Genomic DNA, 22,011 nt, shown 5'->3' on the forward strand with positions numbered 1-22,011 from the left:
GTCCACCAGCAAATGTTAGACAGGAATGGGAGAATGTGATGTTCAACAATACCATAAGTTTTTTTTTCTTCTTAAGTATAGCTAGAATTATTAGATTAGCACTTTGTGCAAAAGAAATTTCTCATTACCTAGTTTCTCAATACCATAAAATTTTCATGAAGTTTGACGATGCTGTATTCTATGAAGGAACCCAGACATGGTAAGGACCAAACATTGATAATGGTGGTCAGTAAGGTGTAAGATGAATGCACAAATGTTTGTGACATGATTAAAGATTATTAAAGGGAGTTGTCTATAAATAAAATGATACAGACAAACATACCCAGTTGGTTGCTACTTGCTAGACCTTCATCCTTGTATGTTTCTTAATCTATGAACAGAAACCACATAAATGCACCACTGGAAGAAAGAAAGCTGGTAAGGACGTTCCTGGGTTTTAAGAACTACCCTATTTTGCTTTCATCTCCATAATGGGTTTCAGTATGTTGACCATGAAAGCATATTTTGCACGTATGATGTCACCTGCTGATAAGAATGTAGAAAAGAAACTATTTCCATTGGAAAAGAAAACAGAAAATAATAACAGGGAAAACAAGACCATATGGACCTGACAGAGATGTATCATGCCATATGCAGCCCTGAAATTTGATTTTTTTTAAAAAAATACTATTTAAATGAAAAATTGCAAAAAAATGTACGTCGGCGAGAAAAAAAATTATGAAAATAAAACCCTACCGAACTTGGTGTGGTCAACAGGGTCTCTGTCGAACGAAGAGCGAACGATAGAGCCCTATCAGATTAAGCTACACCACTGTTGGCTCTATCGAACTCCTCGTTTGACAGACCCCTTCCTAGCCAACACCTATGGGCCCTATCGAACTCCCCTAGTTCAATAAGATCCTTCCCATCAAATCTATAGATCATGTCCAACTCCCCTAGTTCAATAGGCTCCTTCATGGCTAGACATATCAAAAGTGGAGATCCCTATCGAACTAGCTCAGGTTAAGAGCATCCCCAGCAGATCAGCTATCACATCCTTCATTCTGAAAATAGAGGATGGAGAGTAAAAGTTGAGCTCTAGCAAACCATCCATCTCATCTTCTATTTTTTGATCTAATCCATATTAGGAGAGAGAACAACTATATTTAGATGTTCTCTCTATTCAACAAAGAGATATAAAATATGTCATATATGGATAATTTGCTGAAGTACAAAGATATATAAAGGATGGAACTATTTTTGATGATCATCCAAATAAAGATATGTATGACCAAATTTAGATGAGCTGCTAGGGATGCTTTGACAGTCAACAGGTTCACTGTCGACCCGACCCAATTCGATAGAGCCATATTTTTGCAATTTTCAATATCCAACACTTACTTTTGAGATTTTCCATTTAAATGATATTATTTTAAAAAATCAAAATATTTCTTTGCCAATGCGAGTGAAATGAAGAACAAACGTGTACACAAATAAATATTTGAAACAACAAAAACATGACTTTTTTTTTTAGGTTTCTCATTATCTGCATGGATCCATTCAATGCATATAACTTTGGTTGTTTTACTCGTACTCAAATTAATAAAATATGATGTCATGTGGGGCACGCAATTCCAGCATCACAACAAAGGCAAGGGCACAGCAAGCGCCAACAATAGCGGCTAGGCGCCAGTTTTGGAAGAATCAGGCAACACCATAATAGGAAAGCTAAAATTAGGGAATAAGTTTCCATGTTTAGCCAGCCAAGAGCCTATATAAAGAATTGTACCAAGGAGTATTGGAATTGAGCAATAACAAATCATCTTGCTAATTCCCTTCTCTCCAAATCTCTCTTTCTCACCTTTGCAAACTTCGGCGAACAGCCGTGTGCTTCGACGGCCTCTTCTACGAGCTGCGTAGCCAAGACCCGACTGTCTTGGGCACTAACGCCTTTGACAACTTGGTTTAAGCTTCCAGACGATCCTCTTCCGTAACCTGACATTGAGATGAGCGTGGCGAGATCCGCCAGTGTTGGATTGGCCATGGAGACCAATGATGTGGCTGACGGTGGCGTGGCGTAGTGGAGTGGAGGTGGAAGAGGATCGTCTGGAAGTTGATACCAAGTTGTTAAGGGTGTTAGTGCCCAAGACAGCCGGGTCTCAGCTACGCAGCTCATAGCGAGAGGTTATCGGAGCACACGGCTGTTCGCCAGAGTTTGCAATGGTGAGAGAGAGATTTGGATAGAAAAAGGGAATTAGGAAGAGGAATTTGTTATTGCTCAATTCCAGTACTCCTTGGTACAATTCTTTATATATATAGGCTCTTGGCATATTAAATATGGAAACTTATTCCCTAATTTTAGCTTTCCCTATTATGGCGTTGCCTGATTCTTCCAAAAATGGCGCCTAGCCGCTGTTGTTGGCGCTTGTTGTGCCCTTGCCTTTGTTGCGACGCTAGAATTGCGTGCCCCACATGACATGGACAACACCAAATTTTTGCATAGTCGTGATGAAACATAATACAACAAAAAATCTAACAGTATACCTAATCCAGGGGATGCTTTAAAACATTTAAAAAGATACTTCTTTCTACTCATGCTTTGTATTCAATTTATCATAGATATTGTATGTAATGTTCAGAATAAATATAATACCAAAGGTTAATGGATAAGATGTTGAGGGTTCCAATGCTATTAGCAAACTAGTGTTAGATGGATCCATTAAGAATATTTGTTGCACAGGCTTTGGGATAGCACATGTACCTTTATGGTCAGTAGACACTTAGACAGCAATTAAAAAATAACCTCAGCTAAGCATACCAAAGAAGCTCTTACACAATGCACAAAGCAAACAAGAATTCTTTTGAGATGAGAACCTAAAAGATAATTAAAACTTTCTTAAAAATGCATTGCACATATGAACAGTGAAAAACCAATAGTAGTTGACCTGGCATTGGTGCGAATTATCAGACTAAAGTCTAAACCCTGTCATTCCTACTGCTGCTTATTCCATTCTCTTTGTGCAATGAATTGGACAAGACAGAAATAATGCATTTGATAAGCAAGTACCACAGTAAACAACCAGGCAAAAATTTATTTATCATCAAAACGTAAGTAGCCACTCATACTGAGGAACTAGAGTTTTCTGTCTATACCGGTTAAAAGCAGCAGAGTTAAATAGGAAAGATTAAAACAGGATTAAGATTTCATAAACATGAAAAGAATCACTGGCATACTAAGTGACATAACATAAAATAAGTATGCTGCAAACAATCAAGCAGAAAAGACCTAAGCATGAAGAGATTAAATTGTACATCCAAGAAGCCAGTGAGCTTCGTAGTAGTAACAAGCAGATCCATTCAGCAATCACAGCTTCCAAGTGTGAAACATGTCGTTTTCTTGTTTGATTTGTAGACAGGAAACACTGAGTCATTTACACCCTATATGAGTACTTACAGCATGTGGCATGAACTTTTAGCATCTGCAGTCGCACTTAATCTCACACTGCTATACTAGTCTTGAAGATGATTGCATTGATCAACCGTTAAACATAGACTTGACATGATTGTCGTCAATGGTCCAATAAACGTGGCCTTCATCAGCCAGATGCTTGGTAGCTTCCCTGGATAGTAGCCGCTCAAGTCATTCATTCATGTGCAAGAAAAAAAACATTAACACACACACACACACCGCGGGGGGGGGGGGGGGGGGGGGGAGTACACTATTTTTGGTTTAGGCATTCCAGTTCTTCGAGCCAATTCATCAACATGTACTCCATGTTCGAAAGCACTGTGGAAAGAAAGTCAGTCCAAATACCCAAAATAAGCTTTCATCAGTACCAGTGCATGAGACACTACGCTTACAGTATATCTGGTTGCTTCATGACTTCCAAAACCATTCTTTGGACGTCATGCTGTAATCCACCAGTGACTGAGTAAGCTGGAAACTGGGCCTAAAAGATCTTGCAAGATCAGGCAAGAGCGAAGACATAACAAGAAAGAAAGGCATTGAAGGATGTTGGTGGATTAAACTGAATGCACTAATAACTATGCTAAGGAAAAGGCAACTAACCATCTCAAGTCCATAGTACTGACATGAATAGCAAAATAAAATTAATTCTCAATCTCAAATATAGCGACTAAATCATATATTTTGGTATTATTTTTATATAAGCAAAGCAATCATGAGAACTGTATGTATCATAAATTTCATACTTGGTTTGCTTGAGTAAGATGAACTTGTTCTTTCACTCCACCAGAAAAAGGGACATGATTATATGTGCTTGTTGGAACTGGAGGAAATTGCCCTTGGTTTATTGGAGGTGTAAAATGAGCTTGATGTTCTCTAATGACACCAGAATAAGGCACATGAGCAGATGCGTTAGTTTGAACTGATGGAGGAAATTGCCCTTGGGTTACTTTAGGAGTAAAATGAATTTGATGTTCTCTAACTCCACCAGAAAAAGGCACATGAGCAGTTGTGCTTGCTTGAACTGCCGGATGAAATTGCTCTTGGTTTACTTGAGGAAAATGAGCTTGATAATCTCTAACTCCACCAGAAAGAGGCACATAAGTAGATGTATTTGTTTGAACTGCAGGAGGTAATCCTTGGTTTACTTGAGGATTGAAATGAACTTGGTAGTCTCTCACTCCACCAGAAAAAGGCACATGAGGGTATCCATTGGTCTGGACTGCAGGAGGGAGTTGCTTTTGCATCTACAAAATGAAAAGGTAACGACATCAATAACTTCTTTCGTTGTCAAATTAGCAGTAGAATATTGCCATAATATTTTTTCTGTACCTTCAACTGAATACTGTCCAAATGCACGTGCATACACTCAATGAAATGTAGCACCACTTCATTGAAATTGGTAATAGGCCTGCAAATACATGAATCACAATTGAAGCTTAACAGAATAGAGGCACCCTTAGTAAATGACAGAAAAGAACAAAAATATATAATTTCCTCGAGTACTCATAAACTAATACTAAAATAGTGAGCTAGTATTTCTACAGAACAGTTATTCACTTGTTTTGAAACCTGAATTGTACTGAATTAAGGTGAAGGAAGCATTGACTAATTTTGTTTCCGGCTTGTTTGTACAATCGGTAGTTCATCTGACACCGACAGTACAATCAGAAAGGATATAACAATGAAAGAAAACAGAAATGCAAGAGCAACATGGTTCTGCAATGCATGACAGAAACGATTGCAGTTAAGGAATTGCATGCAGTTTACATCACTCAATAACAGTGAACCGCTGGACCTCAGATTTAACATTCCCACCGACTTAACAAGTTAAAGAAAATGTTGCAAAAGACCTAAGAAGATGAAATAGAAGAAAGAGTAGTGTGTAATGAAGCTAAAATCAGCATCCTTATATGCAAAGATCTAATAAATTTGGACAGAAAATGATGGTGCTATCTGACAAAAATCAGCAAGTTGCAAAAGATATTACCCACGTAGAACTCATAAGAACAGAGAAAGCTACTCTGAAAGAGGACAATGTTAGACTCAAGCACACACAAACATGCCAAAAAAAATGATAGCTAGCATCTGGGCCACATGCTATAAAACCTTTATCTCAAATATCCACCGTATTTCTTCAAAACACTTCTAAATTTGCACCCACTATGGATCAAATCAGTCCATCCAATATTAGCATTCCATTCAAACGATGTAATATATTTCAGGTATTTTACTGTAAGAACAGAGTTCAAATTATCCACAAATAATACTCTGTAAGTCCATAATCTTAGAACAAGCAAACAGCCAAGACATTTTGGGGGGAGGTGCAAAACAAAGACAGCCAAAGCATAGTATGCAAATTTCACAGTGGTGATAGCGCACATAATTGCAATTGAAAACAAATATAACTCACAGCTATGAATTTTAGTGGTACCGCTTTAAAAAAACATAGTGCTTCATTCAAATGATAAAATGAGCTTAAGCAGAAGCTTTCCAAGTGAATTAACAAACAGCGTACCATCACATTAATACCAATGGAACTCATGTGCCTTACCTGATAGATCGAGCAAATCCCTGCTTCTTAGCTTGAAATCCCGTGAGGTTCACTTGAACCTTGACATACGCTCCATCACTTCATATGTAGATGCCAAATAAATAGCAGAATTATAAATCCGCTGGAACTAAAATAAACACATCTCAGAGTCTGCACATCACATACTGAATGTAAGACGTCTCACGAGTATCCGACGGATCGGTGATCCTACAATCCCAGAAAAAAAATGTCACATGTACAGTATTGCAACAGCATTGGATTGACAGGAAAAAAAATTGCAACTCAATACTCACCACCGAACGAGTGCGATCTTCCCGGTGCCGTCATCGAGAGTGAAGGACACGTCAGTCTCCCTACTCGTCATGGTCGCAACCCTCCCCAAAACCCTAACCTACAACCATCAACGGCCAAAAAACAGAGTTATGTGAGGCCACGGAAACAAAATTTTAGGGAAGCACGTGGAGGCGCCGAGGAGACTACGTTGGTGGTCTCGACGCCGTCGATGGAGAAGACGGGGTCGCCACCGCCGTCCGCGGCGGCCGCGGCGGCGAAGGACCGGGAAATGTGGCGCACGGTAGCGGGGACGCATCCGGAGAAGCGGGGGTCGCGCGTCTGAGAAGGATACCTCGAGTGCATTAGGGTTCCGGGAAGACCGGAAGAGCGAGAAGGAGATAGGGTTTACGACGAAGATCACGAACCTTGGAAGGGGAAGGAGCAGCGGCGACGGTGCCGGCGGCGGAGTACTCCGCCCCGGATGCCCCGCTGCGCTGCGACGGCATGAGCACCATGCCGGAGAAGTGGGACGCAGCGGCGGCCATCTCGCCGGCGTCGGAGCGGCGGTTTCGATTTGCGAACGAGACGTGGCGGAATGGAAACGGATCGAGCCGAGGCGGAATTTCGTTTGAGCGGGAAAAGTAAAAAAAAAAAGGGGGGGGGGGGGGTGGAAGCCGCGTGAGAGGAAATGACGTGGCGTCGAAAGGACTCACAGCTGTCAAGGTGGGACCCTTGCGTCAGAGGAGACGGATTAGAACTCCAGCCTGGTAGGCGTGTCCATAGCTGGAAGGCGGAAAGCCAGCATAGAAGGAGGGGAAGCCGCTTTCGAGAAGGAATAAAAGAGTTCGCCGCGCCGCCGCGCTCCAGGTCCAGGAGAGCGTATCCGGCGCGCGGAGAGGCAGGCTGCGCTCCGTGCGGTCAGCGGCGGCGATTCTCGGTAACATTCGTCGTTCTCTTTCTTCCTCCATCTTGTAATGTGAGATTGCGGTTTGCACTCAAAATGCTGCTCAGTTCGATGGGGATTACGCGGTTGACTCCAAAAAAAAACAATGGCTGGATCCGTGAAGCGATTCTCGATTCGGGTACTTCGGATTTGGTCGGGATGCTTTATCTGGTTCTGGGATTGGATCGTGGCCGTGACCGAAAGTCAATTTGGGGCATGCGGGATTTCAGTTTTCACTGTCATCAATTTTGTTGTGCAGTACGCCACAAAAGTCGCTGCGGTTTTGCGTTGTATTGCTTCTATGATTCGCATTGCATAGCTAAACCGTGGCTTGTTCTTAGAGTGCTGGTACGCTTCACCCTCGAGCTAGAGTTATAGGGATATGAAAAACCATAGAACTAGAAGGCATGGGTACTTGGGTAGTGCCCATGTTTCATTCGTGATTTAAGATTAGTTTTTTTAGATAATGGGAATCCCGTTAAGATTAGTGGAAATCATTGCAAGGAGGATTACATGATTGCCTCCTTGCACCTAATTGGCAATGCTCGTGTTCCTTGTATTTTAAAGTATCAGGTCTAAGCTGTTACAAGTGTTTGCTCATAGTCAAACTCCACATTGATCTTTGGGTCCCCAAGGAAGGGAAATTCTATATTGATCCATTGAGGCATATGGTGCCTGATCTGCTCATACTGCAGTGATTTGATCTGAAACTTACCGCAGCATGAATTTGTTAGTCAGGGCATCTTCGTTTCACAGGAATTTTATAGGAATTTTAGAGAAAACAGTTCAATTCCTCCAGCTTTCCTGTAAAAATCGTTTGAAACGAAGAGGCCCTTAATGGTTGGTGAGCCCTCAGTCCCCTTTTCTTTGGATATGTTAATTAGTTATGTTTGGTTATGAACTAAGCAGCGCTCTCCCCTCATTTTTCCTCATATTCTCCTAACTGCTTGGGCTCATGGTTGCTGGTGCTTCCTGGCTTCCCACCCATAACTTATATTTTAGGCAATTTAATGGTCTGGCGGACTGCTTTTGACGCTGTTGAGTATTACAAATATGTGGTGAGGAAGTTGATATTATATGACAGATACTGCAGTGACACCATAAGAGTTGATATTGCTCAATTGTTTGAATCTATGGATGGTGAGTATGTCATCTAGTTCCTATGATCAACTAAGAAATTAGCAAGCATATTTAATCAAAAATAGACAATAGAATACTAACATAGCATCACAAGAGCCCCCAAGTCAGGTCAGCTGCCTAATGCACCATCTACATCTAGTGCCTGATTGCAGTGGGCAGTGGCTACCTGGAGCCTAATACCAGGCATCTAGTACCTGATTGCGGCAGGAATTTTTTTTTTTTTGGCATAGTTATGATTGGTGACAAAAAATGTTCTCCAAAAGAATGCATCCCTGAATGTACTCTCCCAAATGATGAGTGAAACTAAAGAAACCTCAACCTCGTGGACCGTTTCATACTTTAATTTAATAGTGGTTTGAGTAACCTTGTGATCAATGTGTGAAGATCCATCTTCTGTATTTCCTGAACACTACTTTCCTTTATTACAAGGTATAGGTGATAATTGTCGGAGTTTATTGTTACCTTTTTTATCATATCAATCCGGCATAAAAAAATGTTGCAAACACTCCAACAAAAATCGCTGGGATGTGACTCCTACTATGGTATATTGCTTTCCTGAAGCTGTGGTATTTGTTTTGTTTTTCATTCTTACCAGAAATTTTAGCACTTTACAAGTTGAAGTGTTCCTCTGTTCACATGTATTTCATTCTTATTTATGTTTGTACTTGCACCATGTCCATAAGTCCGTTGTTAATATTGCCTCATGTTACCACACATGACAAAAATCTGTGGTAGTTCCTACCACATTTGCATGAACATGATATGGAACATCTGTACAATTCATTTGGAATTTTAATATATACATATGATTTAATTGCAGACTATCTTCTGTGTAGGGAACCGAGTGCTTAAATGGGTCATGGCCCAAGGAGGTTGGTCTCTGGTGCATATACCATGCCACCCTGGGTGCCCATTAAAGTGAAAATTGATCAGAAATGGAAACGAGCATTTGTATTGAGACAGGCAGATCACAGGGGACTCTGTCTTGTAAGAATTACTGGGACACCTGAGGCTGAGCCAATCATGGTGCCATTGTCAACAATTCGATTACCTTCTCGGGTCCATCGTGCTAAGAGAAGACCAGAAACTGCCATGCAAATACAAGTAAAAAAGCCTAGGATTGACAGAGCGGTGATGAAGAATGAATAGAATGCTGCAGGTATATTGTGATAATACATGTACTTTTTTTACAGTAGTATATAAGAAGTCTTAGCAACATTTTTAACTGTTATACCCTTGGAAGTTATTCTGCTTAATTGTTTCCAAATTTCAGATCTTACTCTACAATGGCGTAGGCTGTTTTCTAGTCGTTGAGGCTTTTTGTTCATTTTTTTCCCTGAGAATATGCACATTTGCGTATCTTTGAATTAAGATGGAAGGTTTGTTCATTTTTTATCCTTCTCTATTTTAAACAGTTCTATGCTGCTCACAAATTCCTTGCCTGCTGCGGTTGGTGTACATGGATTATCATGTTAAGAAGATACAGATTATAACACTCCAGTTGTGCAAATCTCAGCCCCAGGAATTTAACAGCAGCATGTTTCCTCCGTTATTGACGAATACAATAGCGACATGTGTTTCTCTGTTTTGTATTCACGTTAATCAAATACTCCCAATCCTCCCCACCTGCCAAAAGGCGGTGCTCGTTTTTTTTTCCATTTGTTGAGTGGAAAGAAAACTAAGAGATAAAGTAACAGGCATGATAAAACAAGAAAGCGATTCAAAGAAGTGATTTTGAGCTGCATACAATCTGAACTGAGATGGAGTGAGAAGTGGATATGAATCAAGGAAGTTTCACAGGGTGCTTCAGCCATGCGTTGGCGTCAATGTGTACAGCAGTGCAATCTTTTCCTCTTCTTATTCTTCTCCTTAATGGAATTTAAAATTTTAATAAATATCATACTGTGACACTCTTTGTGCACTTCATTCTTTTGCGTTGCCGTGGAGGCTTTTTTTTTCTTTTTCACGGCATATTTAAAAAATAATTTATGAATAAAATTTTTATACATGTATTCTTAGCGATCTAAAAAAAGATTGAAAAATAAAATATGATGAGAAAACTCCAAAATCAACTTTAAATTTAATGTTAAAAATTTAAATGTTGGCTTATAGGCATAAACAAAAGCGAAAAGATATGATGATGTTGCTATGAGTATTTTTTCTTTCGTTTTACACCTATGGGTTGGGGATGAAAACGGTTGTGGTTTTCCTTTCGGTGTATTTTCCTTTCGTTTTACACCTATGGGTTAGGGATGAAAATGGTTGTGATTTTCCATATCTAAATTAAAGTGCCCCTTCATTTTTTTTGTTTGACTTTTGGATTTACCTTGATCATTTATTTTATCGAAAAGATTTTTGTAGTTATTAATCATGATTTATATTTTGTATATTTTAAAAAATTAAACAAGGCGAATGATTAAACATTGATTAAAATTCAACGGCGTAAAAAAAACTAGAGGGATATTTAGTTGTTACTTCTATGCCACCTGTAACATTTTATTAAAAAAACTAAAATTTTGAAACGGAAATGATCGGAAAAAACATTATATTAACTTTTGGAAACGGTGTTACTACTGTCGGGAAATCTCCATAGCATTTAATCCCTAGTACGGATAGAGGAAAATTTCAAGCCCCTCCTGAAACGATATGGGCCTTAGCCATAATGGCCCAATCTAAAAGCCCCAAACTAAAGAGCCCATATCAAAAGGCCTGCACCTGATATCGGTGGGCCGAAACCCAAAGGCGGTGGAGGACTGACCGAAGCGCGTACGTCAGCGCAGCGAGCGTGTTCGCCTCGCCCTCTTCTCTCAATCGAACCCGCCCCCGCCCCCGCCGCCAACCCCCGTATCCCTTCCGCGACTCACCGCGCCGCCGCGGAGAGGCGAACCCGAACGAGACTCAGGAGAGGAGAGGGAGGGGGCAGAGGGAGGAAGAAGAGCTTCGCCGCCTCCGCCGAAGCGTGGAAGAAGAGAGGAGGGGAGATGCCGACGGTGACCTGCAACGCGTGCAACGCGGGGTTCGATGACGAGGAGCAGCAGCGCCTCCACTACCGCTCCGAGTGGCACCGCTACAACCTCAAGCGCAAGGTATCGTTGCCCTCCGCCGCGGGCGGGCGCCTTCCTATCTGTATCGTCTCCTTGGAGTAAATGAGGGGGCGTGCTTGTTATTAGGGTTTTCCCGTTCGTATAGGAGATGATGCGTTCTTTACTGACTTCGCCGTGCGTACGTATTGGACAAAATTTTTGGAGTGTAGAAAGCCTACGCGAGCACTTCGGTGCTGTAATTTTGCTTCTATTTTGAAGCCGGCTGTTGAAGGTTTGGGAAATTATTCGTTTTTTTCCTCCTGAAATTCGTCAGGCGAATGTTTGCTATTAGTCGATGCCGCACTTTATGCTGGAGTTGCAGGCTATGGACAAAATCTGTTTGGACACTCTGGATGCTTTAATCATATTGGTTGGTGGTGACAGATGTTTAAGAGAACGGCTGTGGTTTTGGTGCATTTTTTCATGCATATGATCCTTACAAAGCATGCCTCCTGTGTCCCCAGTAGAAATATTTGCAGTTTGTTTCAAATACCTATTTGGGCCAAATAGGTGATGGAAGATTTACATACACTATCTGTTTTAGACAACCTATTTTATTCACTATGGTTGTCCTTACAAAGCATGCCTCCTATTAGCGAGCAAAATAGATGCAAGCTGATGAAATGAAATACGGTGCTCTGTTTGGGCCATTATCTTCTATAGAAGTGTACTTCGCTATTTTATTTGACTATCTTTATAACTGCTTGTAGAGAACTATTGACTGAACTTCTGTGTGAATATTGATTTTGTTTCTTCATCCATTTAGTGCTTGATTTTGGCATTTATTTGTTTGTCAGGTGGCTGGAGTTCCTGGAGTGACTGAAGCTCTTTTCCTAGCTAGACAAACTGTTCTAGCAGAGGGGAGCAATTCTGATAGCACTCCAATGCTCTACAGCTGTGCACTTTGTGGAAAAGAGTACAGAAGCTCAAAAGCTCATGCCCAGCATCTTAATTCACGTTCACATCTCATGAAAGCTTCTCAGGAGCCCAATGCATCCATTGCTGGAATTACAGTAGTCAAGCCTCGTCCTGAGCGAGTTCAACGCAGAGGCCCATCTTCAGTAGAAGAGGATGAAGATGAGGAGGAAGAGTGGGTTGAAGTGGACCCAAGTGAGTTGGAGTCGACTTCGGAAATGCAAGTAGACGAGCATTCCTCCAAATCAGATGATGACATGGATGAATTTGAAGAGTTGGATCCCACATTCTGCTTTATGTGTGATCTTGAGCATCAGTCCATAGAGAATTGCATGGTCCACATGCACAAAAAGCATGGGTTTTTCATACCTGATAGTGAATACTTGAAAGATCCGAATGGTCTTCTTATATATGTTGGTCTGAAGGTAGGCATTGTTCGTCAGTGTAAAGTCTTCTCTTTTGTTTTACTGGACACTGGTTATAATCTTAATCATGAGGTTGTTTTGATTATTGTTCCTGCAGGTGAAACGTGATTTTATATGCCTATATTGCAATGACAGATGCCAGCCTTTCCAAAGTCTAGAGGCTGTGAGGAAGCACATGGATGCAAAAGGACATTGCAAATTGCGATATGGAGATGGTGGGGATGATGAAGATGCTGACCTTGAAGATTTCTATGATTACAGCAGCAGGTTTAGTTCAATATTTCTTGTTTCCATTAGCAAGTTTTTATGTTGAGTCAAAGATAAATTTAATTTTACTGTGGGTTTCAGGTAATTTGGTTTAGTCACTACGGAGTAATTTTTGTTTGGTGCCATACTGGTACTATTGGACATGTTTTACGAATTATAGAGTTTGACTGAATAGTTTCTGCTTTTGTCTGTTGAGTTCTGACCCATAAGTTCCACAAGGCCTATAAGCTAATAATGAAAAAATGATTTTCAGAATTATATTCTCAGACTGGTAGTGAAACATTTATGATAGAACAATCTTAGCACTACATGTTTTGAACAAAATTGAAAATCATGTCTGACAATTGGTGATCAACTATATAAGAGAAGTCTACATAGTGCATAGGCTAGTTCTTCCTTCATCTTCTGTATCAGTAGTCATGTTGAACTGGAATCTTATTTCTAGCTTAATAGGTACTATGGTCAGTGCTGGAGATAAAAAATTTCCTTTTTGTGGTATCTAACAACTAACGGTCTTTGATATTCTCATTGCAGTTATGCTGATGTGGAGGGTAAAGAGCTGGTTGCTGCAGATGACAGGGACAACAACATTGAACTGGGAAGTGGTGGGGCTGAGCTTGTAATAACGAACAAGAGCGAGAAAGGAACACGTGTAAGAACTCTTGGTTCTCGGGAGTTTATTCGCTACTATCGCCAGAAACCACGTCCTTCTGTTGCGACGGATCGCGCTCTTGCACTTTCCCTGGCTTCCAGGTCTGAACCTTGTGTTCTTGTTTCCTCCATTTGGTTACTTGTCAAGTTACATCAATAAAATCATAGAAACTCCCTTGTTTAGTGCTGCTATTCATTATTTTTGTTTCTCTTCAGCTACAAGAGTATGGGATTGGTGACAGTTCAGTCCAGGGAGCAAGTTGTAAGGCTGAAAGTTCTCCGAGCAATGAACAAGACAGGTGTGGAGACCATGCGAACCAAGATTGGAATGAAGAGCAACGTGATCCGGAACCTCCCCAAGAACTGCCCATATTAGTCGATGCCACTCTTGTCGGAATTCCATGGAGTTCCAGCATCAGTTTTGTGGACATGTGTGTTTTTTGTGCATCTGCTAGCCATGGCAGAGTGCTTATGAGATTTACAAAAGCATTTACCTTCTAATGGAATCGTACTTTTGACAGTTAAATTGGGCACATGTCTTTATATTTAATTTAAGTTGCACCTCAAATGAGAGTATTTCTTACTGAGATTGTATCCAGTATATGACTTCATTTCAGTAAACACATCACCTGCTGTGATTCCCACCCCTTTTCTGGTGCATGGCTGGGATTATGTTTTACATTTGCTTCGGAGAGCTCGTCCCACCCTTTTCTGGTGCATGGCGGGGATCCTGTACCCTCTCGAAGGCACGAACGGCTTGGCGGAGCACTCGTTGGCAAGCTGGAGCCACGTAGATACACTGTGCAAGCCCTGAGTTCTATGGTATATCGTTCTATGATATCATCACAAACGCATTTGCTTCTGAGTTCTATGGTGCATCATCCTATGATATCATCACAAACGTGGGTGTGATGGGTCAGAACTTGAAGATTCCGTTCAATAGGGCCCTTAAAATTTTCCACCGTCATCGGTTGGCTGCGGGTGATGCTGCCAATTGCCAAACCTGCCGGATTTGGTGCCAGGCGGGGGAACGCCTTCGGACGGCCGAGCAGGACTGCTGGAAGACAAACCGCCCGAGGTCCCCTACCCTCCACCGCTTCGGTCGCCGCCGCCACTCCACCTCTGCCGAATCTCAGTAGGTAATAGAAGATTCATTTGACCAGAATAATATCTTGCTATGCTTATGGATGTATTAAGCAAAATGTTTGTATACGGTTTTGGTTAATATGCTATGGTACCATGTGCTCATGTTGTCACTTTTGTAGTCTCCAATCAGTCCAGCATAAACCAATTTGGCAAATTCATTGCTAATGCCATCAAACTATGCATTGCTGTAAACAGACACACAATTATAATCACAAAGTTTTACAAATAACTGACATTCTCTGAAACTTATAAATTTTTATATTTACACTAAATTTTTGAATAAGACGAATGGTCAAAAATTATAAATGAATAGTCTCAGTCCCTTATTTTCTAGGATGGAGGAGTATAGTTTTTCTCTTATCTTTTTACAATAATTTTAGACTATTAAACAGTATATTTTTTTTATGAAAATATAAGATGATCTGTGGCAAAGATATTCAAGCGCTGAAAGTTTCTATGGTGGTAAAGTTCCAAACGAGTCTCCTCCACACTATGTCGTGCTCTCGTCCTACACGCGTCACTCATACCTATCCCTTTCACTGTTTCACATCTGTGTATTTTTCCTCGATGCGAGTCCCTTTCCCACGGTAGTCTTCCCGTTGAGAAGAAGATCATGCCAAGATGAGTTTCTTGTCTACGGAATAACCTTAGATGGTGTTTAGGGCCTCGTTTAGTTTTCAAATTTTTTTTTCCATAAACACCACATCGAATTTTTGGATATCTAAATAAAGCATTAAACATAGATGAACAAAAAACTAATTGCACAGCTATGTAAGAAATCTTAAGACAATCTTTTGAGCCTAATTAGTCCATGATTAGCCATAAATGCTACAGTAACCAACATGTGCTAATGACGGATTAATTAGACTCAAAAGATTCGTCTCACGGTTTCTAGGCTAACCGTGAAATTCGTTTTTTCATTCGTGTCCAAAACCCCTTCCGACATCCGGTCAATCATTTGACGTGATTTTTGGGAGAAGTGTCACGTCAAATGTTTGACCGGATGTCGGAGGGGGTTTTCGGAACGAATGAAAAAACGAATTTCACGGCTAGCCCAGAAACCGCGAGACGAACCTTTTGAGCCTAATTAATCCGTCATTAGCACATGTTGGTTACTATAGCACTTATAGCTAATCATGAACTAATTAGGCTCAAAAGATTCGTCTCAAGATTTGTTACATAAATGTGCAATTAATTTTTTTGATTCATCTATGTTTAATGCTTTATTTAGATGTCTAAAAATTTGATGCGATGTTTTTTGAAAAAAAAATTTGGGAACTAAACCAGCCCTCAGTAAAAATGACCACCAGAATGCATATTTTAGCCGGTCCATCCGACTTAGGCCCGTCGGAAAGTCAAGCAGATTTTGAATCTTTTGATTATAAGATTTTTTTTCAATATAATTTAAGGGTATAAGTAACTAAATTAACTATTGTTCATATGTCTCAAAATAATACCATTTATAATATTTTAAAAAAATTAAAAGTGTGGGTTGAGAAATATTTATGATTGGTTTATGCGAGAAAATAGGTAAGAAATGAAATGTGGAAGGTCTGTGGTTAAGATAAAGAGATGGGTGAAGAAGTAGTGTTATATCATAAATTTAAATCGTATTTTGAGATAAATGTACAGAGTTAAAAATTGTATAAACATTAGATAAAGAACTTCTATAAAAATGCACCGATTATGTTCTAGAAAGTATGCTACGAAAAAAAAATCTGCAGAAAGAACAACGCCACGAAATGATAAACGCAGACACTATCATACCAAGGTCCGTCACATTCATACCAGCTTAGATCAAAACGCAGACACGAGCTTATTTTACCACTTTTTAGCCCTATATCATATCGGATGTTTGGACACTAATTTAAAGTATTAAATATAGACTAATCAAAAAACTAATTTCATAATAAGAGCTAATCCGCGAGACGAATTTTTTAAACCTAATTAATCCATAATTAGCAAATATTTACTGTAGCATTATATAGGCTAATCATAGATTAATTAGGCTCATTAGATTCGTCTCGCAAATTAGTCCAAGATTATGCATGTGTTTTATTTATAGACTATGTTTACTGTTTATAATAAGTGTCCAAATATTCGATGTGACTAGGGACTAAATTTAGCCCATAAAAACAAACACCACCTTAGGAGTGAAAAAAAACGCTAAATATTCCGGATTTGGCCCCTCGCGAAGACGAGAAAAACATGGTTAGGTTTAAGTTTTGACCCTCCCTAATCATGGACCCTTCGCCTCCCTTCTTCTTTCCCACAAGATAATCCAAAAAACCGTTCAAAAATATTTTTTTCAAAAAAAGTACTCCTGCTGACTCAAAGCAAAATACTATTATAAACAAAAACCGCCGAAATGGAGGGCGACTTGCGCGAGTACTCGTAGTAGAAAAGAGACGAGACGAGAGAGAGAGAGAGAGAGAGAGAGGGATAGGGAGGCGGCAGCATCTTCCCCCTTGGCCTCGCCTCCTTTTTCAACCCTCCTCCAGTCTCCTCCCCCTCTCCTCTCCCACCACCACCGCCACCTACCCTCGCCGCAGCGGCAGCGGCTGCCGCGGTACGTCTCCTTCTTCTCCTGCTCCCCCCGCTTTTCGTCGGATTTTTTTGGGTCGATTTTGACTTTTTTTTTCCTGGCGTGGATTTTGGGCTTGGTTGTTAATCGAGCTGTTTCGTGTGCGTGTGGGGTGTTTGATTTGGGTTTTTGATGGTGCGGGCGGCATCTGAGCTCTGGATTGGGGTTTTGGTTAATTTTGGGGTGCTCTTAGGAGTTCAGGGTTTAGTCTACGAGTAGGAGTATACTCTCTTCTGATCTCCTGATGCATGGCTGGTGGATGTATTTTGGTGGGCAGGTTAGATGCGGACTAAAATAGCTGATTAGGGACTTGTGGTTTGGTTCCGATCCGATCAGCTCCTGGATCGAGTTTTATGGGGGGTCTGCTTTACAAATTTAGTTTTTAGGCATTTGGAGGATGGAATTTTGGTTTGGAGTCTCTTGTTTCAATGTTTGGCGTAGTTCCCATGCGATTGATTATTGGAGTATTGCAGCTTGCAGCTCGTTCTATAGTTGCGGGGATTGCCTCTTCGTATGTAGTTCATCCTGGAGGGGCTTGGTTTGGTGGATTTGACTAGCTGAGTACTGTGTTTGGGGAATTTAACGAAGATGGTATGAACTTGGAGTAGTTGAATTTGTTGGGGGAAGGGCTTACTAATTCAACCTTTTGGCAATCATTTGTGTTGATGTAAGAGAAATTCTAGTTTCTACAGTTCAAAACGACCAGTTGGAACCAACTAGGATCCATTAACTTTGATTCTGTGATAGACTATTAAGCTCATGTTTTTATTGATAGAGATGCTAATTGTGCCACTTCGCTTGTGTATTGAAAATTCTATGATGTTTAGAAAGGAGCCGTCTGAAACTAATTTGTTTGTCTTGATGCCATGCAGGTTTTTAATGAAAAGTACTAGCAGTTGTTAGAGTTAGACGTTTTGGTAGGAAATCCAACATGGGGTCAGGAAACCTAATGGTGAAGAAGGTGGTGAGGCCCAGCTCTTTTGATTTTGACATACAGCTTGATAAAAGTTGGACAGAGGATGTTACTTGCCCAATCTGTCTTGATTACCCTCACAATGCAGTCCTGCTAAGATGCACATCTTATGAGAAAGGCTGCAGGCCATTTGTCTGTGACACAGATCAAACCCGGTCAAACTGTCTCGAGAGGTTTAAAGGTGCATATGAGCTCCCTGCTAATATGAAAGTTTCAACTATAGCTGTGGCTCCTCTTGATAGTATACATATTGTTGCTCCTAATGTCAACAACCGCCCAAGTTGCCCATTGTGTCGAGGAGATGTCATTGGATGGATTGTTATCAATGAGGCTCGTCTACATCTTAACCAGAAGAAAAGATGCTGTGAGGAGGATTGTTGTTCGTTCGTTGGTAATTTCAATGAACTTCAGAAGCACACACAACAAAAGCATCCGGATTCACGCCCTTCAGAAATTGATCCTGCTAGGCAAGTTGATTGGGAGAACTTCCAGCAATCTTCTGATATTGTTGATGTGCTGAGCACAATTCATGCACAAGTTCCTAACGGAATTGTTCTGGGAGATTATGTCATTGAGTATGGGGATGATGAAACTGGAGAAGAATATGAAGTTTTCAGGCGGGTCAGAAGGCACTGGTGGTCTTGCATGTTTTTCAGGGGATTCTCTAGATCTTCGAGAAGACGAAGAAGAGCAAGAGCAAGGGAAAGAAGAGGCAGTGGAAGGAGGAACAACAATCAGGCACATCTAGAAAGTTTTAACCTTGAGGTTCCCACACAATCTATTGACTTGAGAGAAATCAGATTTGACGAAATTGATGACGAATACATAGTCACAGGGGCCACACCTAGTATTGCAACACCTGGAAGAATGGCTAGTTTCCATTACAGGTTTGTAGAAATAGTCTACTGTTAATTGTTCCCTTGTAATTGGAGCTACATCTATCATTTTTGTAAGAACAAATAACCACATGCTAGTCCAATGAGAAACATTCAGGTTATAGAGAACATGGAATACAAACATAGTGTAATTTTGGAGTCTTCTTGTCCCCGATGAACTTTACATTTATAATACATTTTACTTGAGCTACCATGTTATGCACAGAAAATACAGCCCTTCACATTTCTTGCTCTTTGGCATGTTCCATGCTTTCCTCTTGATGGCAATATGCATAGTGAAAGCATCTTTGATGTAGCTACCTTTTTTTTCCTATCTATGGCATTTTTATGAGCTAGCTGTTAGGACTTTGGTATGTTTTGGTGGGGTTAGTGAAGTTTCAGGTGAGGATTTTATTGCTTGAGACATGCATGTGCAGTACAATGCTGAAAACCTGAGGCCACCTACCCTGAAATTTTGATTCCATTCTGGAGAAAACAATATGATATTACATTCTAAATCTGCATGATATGTAAATAATATATATATTGCATTTTAATACATGACGCCATCCTTTTCTTGTTTCAATTCTGACTAGTTGATATATGACATGTTTTTCTTGATGGATCCAGGGATACAAGATATGGACGATAATTGGCGTACTTGTAGGACCAGCTGTTGAAAAGGAGCATAGTCTTTATGTGATGCAGCGATCATGAGAGTCATTGTACCTCCACTCATTTACATTTCTTTTCCACCTCTGTCGTTGCTAGGTGCTGCCCCAGCCTAAACTTCCTGTGCATATAAATTAGCAACAGAACTCCCCATTGATCGTTCGCAACAGGTTTCATGATTCTAGTTTTATTTTGTATATACCCAGCACCCATCTTTATAGTGATGTTGGTGAAAACTTCTTGTTTTTTGAAAATGCTGCTCTGATGTAGCGGCAGACTTTCATAGGACATGCCCGGAACAGGACTCAGTTCATTCTCAGTGGCTTGCTTTCTTGGGAATTGCTTGTGTTTGGCTGAGTAAGGCAGTTACAGTTTTTCAGTTGTTCAATGCATAGCGACTGGCAGTTTTTCAGTTGAGCTCAGGACGCTTCAGGCAAGTGTCTGGGAAAGCTACAGGTGCATTGCCAGCATAGTGCTGTGCTAGAAGCCTAGAACTGATTACTGAAGAAAAGTTGTTCTTTGCTTGTGGTGATAGCGTTTTCGCTGATGAGCTTGCGTGTTGAGGACACCCAAAAGCAACCAACCAGCAATCTCTGATCAATCTATAATATGCAGGTTGTTGTGGTTCATATTTGTTTAGGAGTCTCCCAAGTAAGACGTGTTGAGAACTTGAGATGAGCAGGACAACTTGTGCAATCTTCTGGGAATCTCCGTGTTGACCCTACCAATATGCTTCAATTCTAAATGCGAATAATAGCACGATCCGATGCCATGGATGATGCATGCTTCATCTTGATGTGATGCTTGTATTATTGAGAGCCTCGCCATCGCGTCAACTGTCAAGGCTTCATTTTCTTTTCTAGATGTTGCTTTCGTAGTTCCGTTGCGACATTTGCACGAAACATGACCAAGCTAGCGATGCTGTGCGCGTTTCGACGGCTGCGATATACTCGATCGGTTCTAAAATAAATTAACTTTAAAATATTATTATTATTATTACTACTACTACTATATCATTTAATTATTATTACTATATCATTTTATTATTATTATATACTTGTAAAGCGACGTAGGCGTTAACAGGAGGAAACAATTGTGCAAACCACCAAACGACGGCCGACGCCTGGTTGTGCAGTTGGACAATCGTTCTCAGGAGTCCATGTAGACTCTTACCCGTTTCTCAAGCACGTTACAGGCCCACTCTTTACTGGTCTTCCACCCCCCGACTTCACTAGGCCTCCAGCCCATGTCGAAGCCTGGTGAAACAAGCCGGGGACTCCGTCAGCCCGTCACCCTCTGAGCCACAGACGAAGCTTTGCTAAACTGCTCTTGCCTCTTATGCCGATCAGATTGATACCGTACTAGATTGATTTTCGCTTGCGCTGTGGAAATTATTAAACAGAGCGATCACATATATATATATATATATATAAGAATTAATCTAAACAAACCCAGAAAATCTTATAATATATAATGGATGGACTAGCATATATAAGAGATGGAGTCTGAGAGTAATAACAAATAGTCTATCGTATATCGTATGCCTCTAGAATTCTACCTTATCTTTAGATATTCTATTCGACTATGTTATCTTTATATATAGATATCTTATCTCTAATATTTATCCTCAGTTGTAACGGGAACGAAGCAAACGATCACGATTGTATATGAAATCTTGTGTTTCTATCATCATGTCTTCTCTGTTCTACCAGCATCGATTGCATATCTGGTAGATGATCCTCCATCTTGGTGACTGCGTCACTTTATCCATATATTCATAGCGATAGTGTTCTGGGCGATAGCGATGACACGGACACTTTCACTGAGTGGTCAAGTATGATTTGCAATAGATGTCTATCGAGGTAGCCGGTTATGGAGTAGTCGTGGTCGTAGTAATCATGGTAGTTAATTTAGTCTCACATTACCGAAATAAAAAAAAAATTGGAGATGGAGTTGTAGTTAGATGAGACACCTTTCAAATGAAAGAGCATATCATTGGACATGTCTTTACATATCTTAGAGAAATAGAGGATGCCCTTGGCTTATAAGCATAAGCAAAAGTAAA

At 40.5% G+C, this 22,011-nt stretch overlaps 3 protein-coding genes and 1 pseudogene across 6 annotated transcripts; 3 read left to right on the top strand and 1 right to left on the bottom strand.

The window, feature by feature from the left end:
* Positions 1 to 3,253: 3,253 nt before the first annotated feature.
* LOC102721171 (replication protein A 32 kDa subunit C-like) lies at positions 3,254 to 6,854 on the bottom strand. Of its 2 annotated transcripts, none has more exons than XM_015838449.2 (10): positions 6,698 to 6,854; positions 6,480 to 6,611; positions 6,293 to 6,390; positions 6,165 to 6,206; positions 6,000 to 6,077; positions 4,778 to 4,856; positions 4,192 to 4,692; positions 3,841 to 3,890; positions 3,698 to 3,766; positions 3,254 to 3,599 (listed from the first exon to the last, which is right to left on the bottom strand). In XM_015838449.2, the coding sequence occupies exons 1-10, from the start codon at positions 6,815 to 6,817 to the stop codon at positions 3,515 to 3,517; spliced, it is 1,254 nt and encodes a 417-aa protein (XP_015693935.1). In that variant the 5' UTR covers positions 6,818 to 6,854; the 3' UTR covers positions 3,254 to 3,514. The 2 variants fall into 2 exon arrangements, with proteins under 2 accessions (XP_015693935.1, XP_015693934.1); XM_015838448.2 differs by having other exon boundaries at positions 3,255 to 3,599; positions 3,841 to 3,929.
* Positions 6,855 to 6,960: 106 nt separating this feature from the next.
* LOC121054734 lies at positions 6,961 to 10,269 on the top strand (annotated as a pseudogene).
* Positions 10,270 to 11,177: 908 nt separating this feature from the next.
* On the top strand, positions 11,178 to 14,297 carry LOC102721455 (cytoplasmic 60S subunit biogenesis factor REI1 homolog 1). The gene is made up of 5 exons (XM_040524739.1): positions 11,178 to 11,441; positions 12,236 to 12,778; positions 12,876 to 13,045; positions 13,580 to 13,798; positions 13,913 to 14,297. Exons 1-5 carry the CDS (start codon positions 11,337 to 11,339, stop codon positions 14,070 to 14,072), a joined length of 1,197 nt encoding a protein of 398 aa, XP_040380673.1. The 5' UTR covers positions 11,178 to 11,336; the 3' UTR covers positions 14,073 to 14,297.
* Positions 14,298 to 17,370: 3,073 nt separating this feature from the next.
* Positions 17,371 to 20,259, top strand: LOC102721742. 3 transcript variants are annotated; one of them, XM_006656350.3, is made up of 3 exons: positions 17,371 to 17,411; positions 18,299 to 19,286; positions 19,905 to 20,259. In XM_006656350.3, the coding sequence occupies exons 2-3, from the start codon at positions 18,358 to 18,360 to the stop codon at positions 19,924 to 19,926; spliced, it is 951 nt and encodes a 316-aa protein (XP_006656413.1). In that variant the 5' UTR covers positions 17,371 to 17,411; positions 18,299 to 18,357; the 3' UTR covers positions 19,927 to 20,259. The 3 variants fall into 3 exon arrangements, with proteins under 3 accessions (XP_006656413.1, XP_015694378.1, XP_015694379.1); XM_015838892.2 differs by lacking the exon at positions 19,905 to 20,259 and having other exon boundaries at positions 18,299 to 19,848; XM_015838893.2 differs by lacking the exons at positions 17,371 to 17,411; positions 19,905 to 20,259 and adding an exon at positions 18,077 to 18,093 and having other exon boundaries at positions 18,299 to 19,848.
* The last annotated feature ends 1,752 nt before the right edge of the window (positions 20,260 to 22,011 follow it).

This window comes from Oryza brachyantha, chromosome 6 (assembly GCF_000231095.2).
Source record: "Oryza brachyantha chromosome 6, ObraRS2, whole genome shotgun sequence".
Taxonomy (NCBI): domain Eukaryota; kingdom Viridiplantae; phylum Streptophyta; class Magnoliopsida; order Poales; family Poaceae; genus Oryza; species Oryza brachyantha.

Bases quoted from the DNA above. Each gene is read 5' to 3' on its own strand.
- LOC102721171 (XM_015838448.2), bottom strand. From the start codon at position 6,817: ATGGCCGCCGCTGCGTCCCACTTCTCCGGCATGGTGCTCATGCCGTCG. The intron at 6,612-6,697 runs GTTCGTGATCTT...TATCCTTCTCAG, and splicing joins CTGCTCCTTCCCCTTCCAAG to ACGCGCGACCCCCGCTTCTC. The intron at 4,693-4,777 runs GTACAGAAAAAA...TTCATTTTGTAG, and splicing joins TGGACAGTATTCAGTTGAAG to ATGCAAAAGCAACTCCCTCC.
- LOC102721455 (XM_040524739.1), top strand. From the start codon at position 11,337: ATGCCGACGGTGACCTGCAACGCGTGCAACGCGGGGTTCGATGACGAG. The intron at 11,442-12,235 runs GTATCGTTGCCC...TTTGTTTGTCAG, and splicing joins GCTACAACCTCAAGCGCAAG to GTGGCTGGAGTTCCTGGAGT. The intron at 13,046-13,579 runs GTTTAGTTCAAT...TTCTCATTGCAG, and splicing joins TTCTATGATTACAGCAGCAG to TTATGCTGATGTGGAGGGTA.
- LOC102721742 (XM_015838892.2), top strand. From the start codon at position 18,358: ATGGGGTCAGGAAACCTAATGGTGAAGAAGGTGGTGAGGCCCAGCTCT.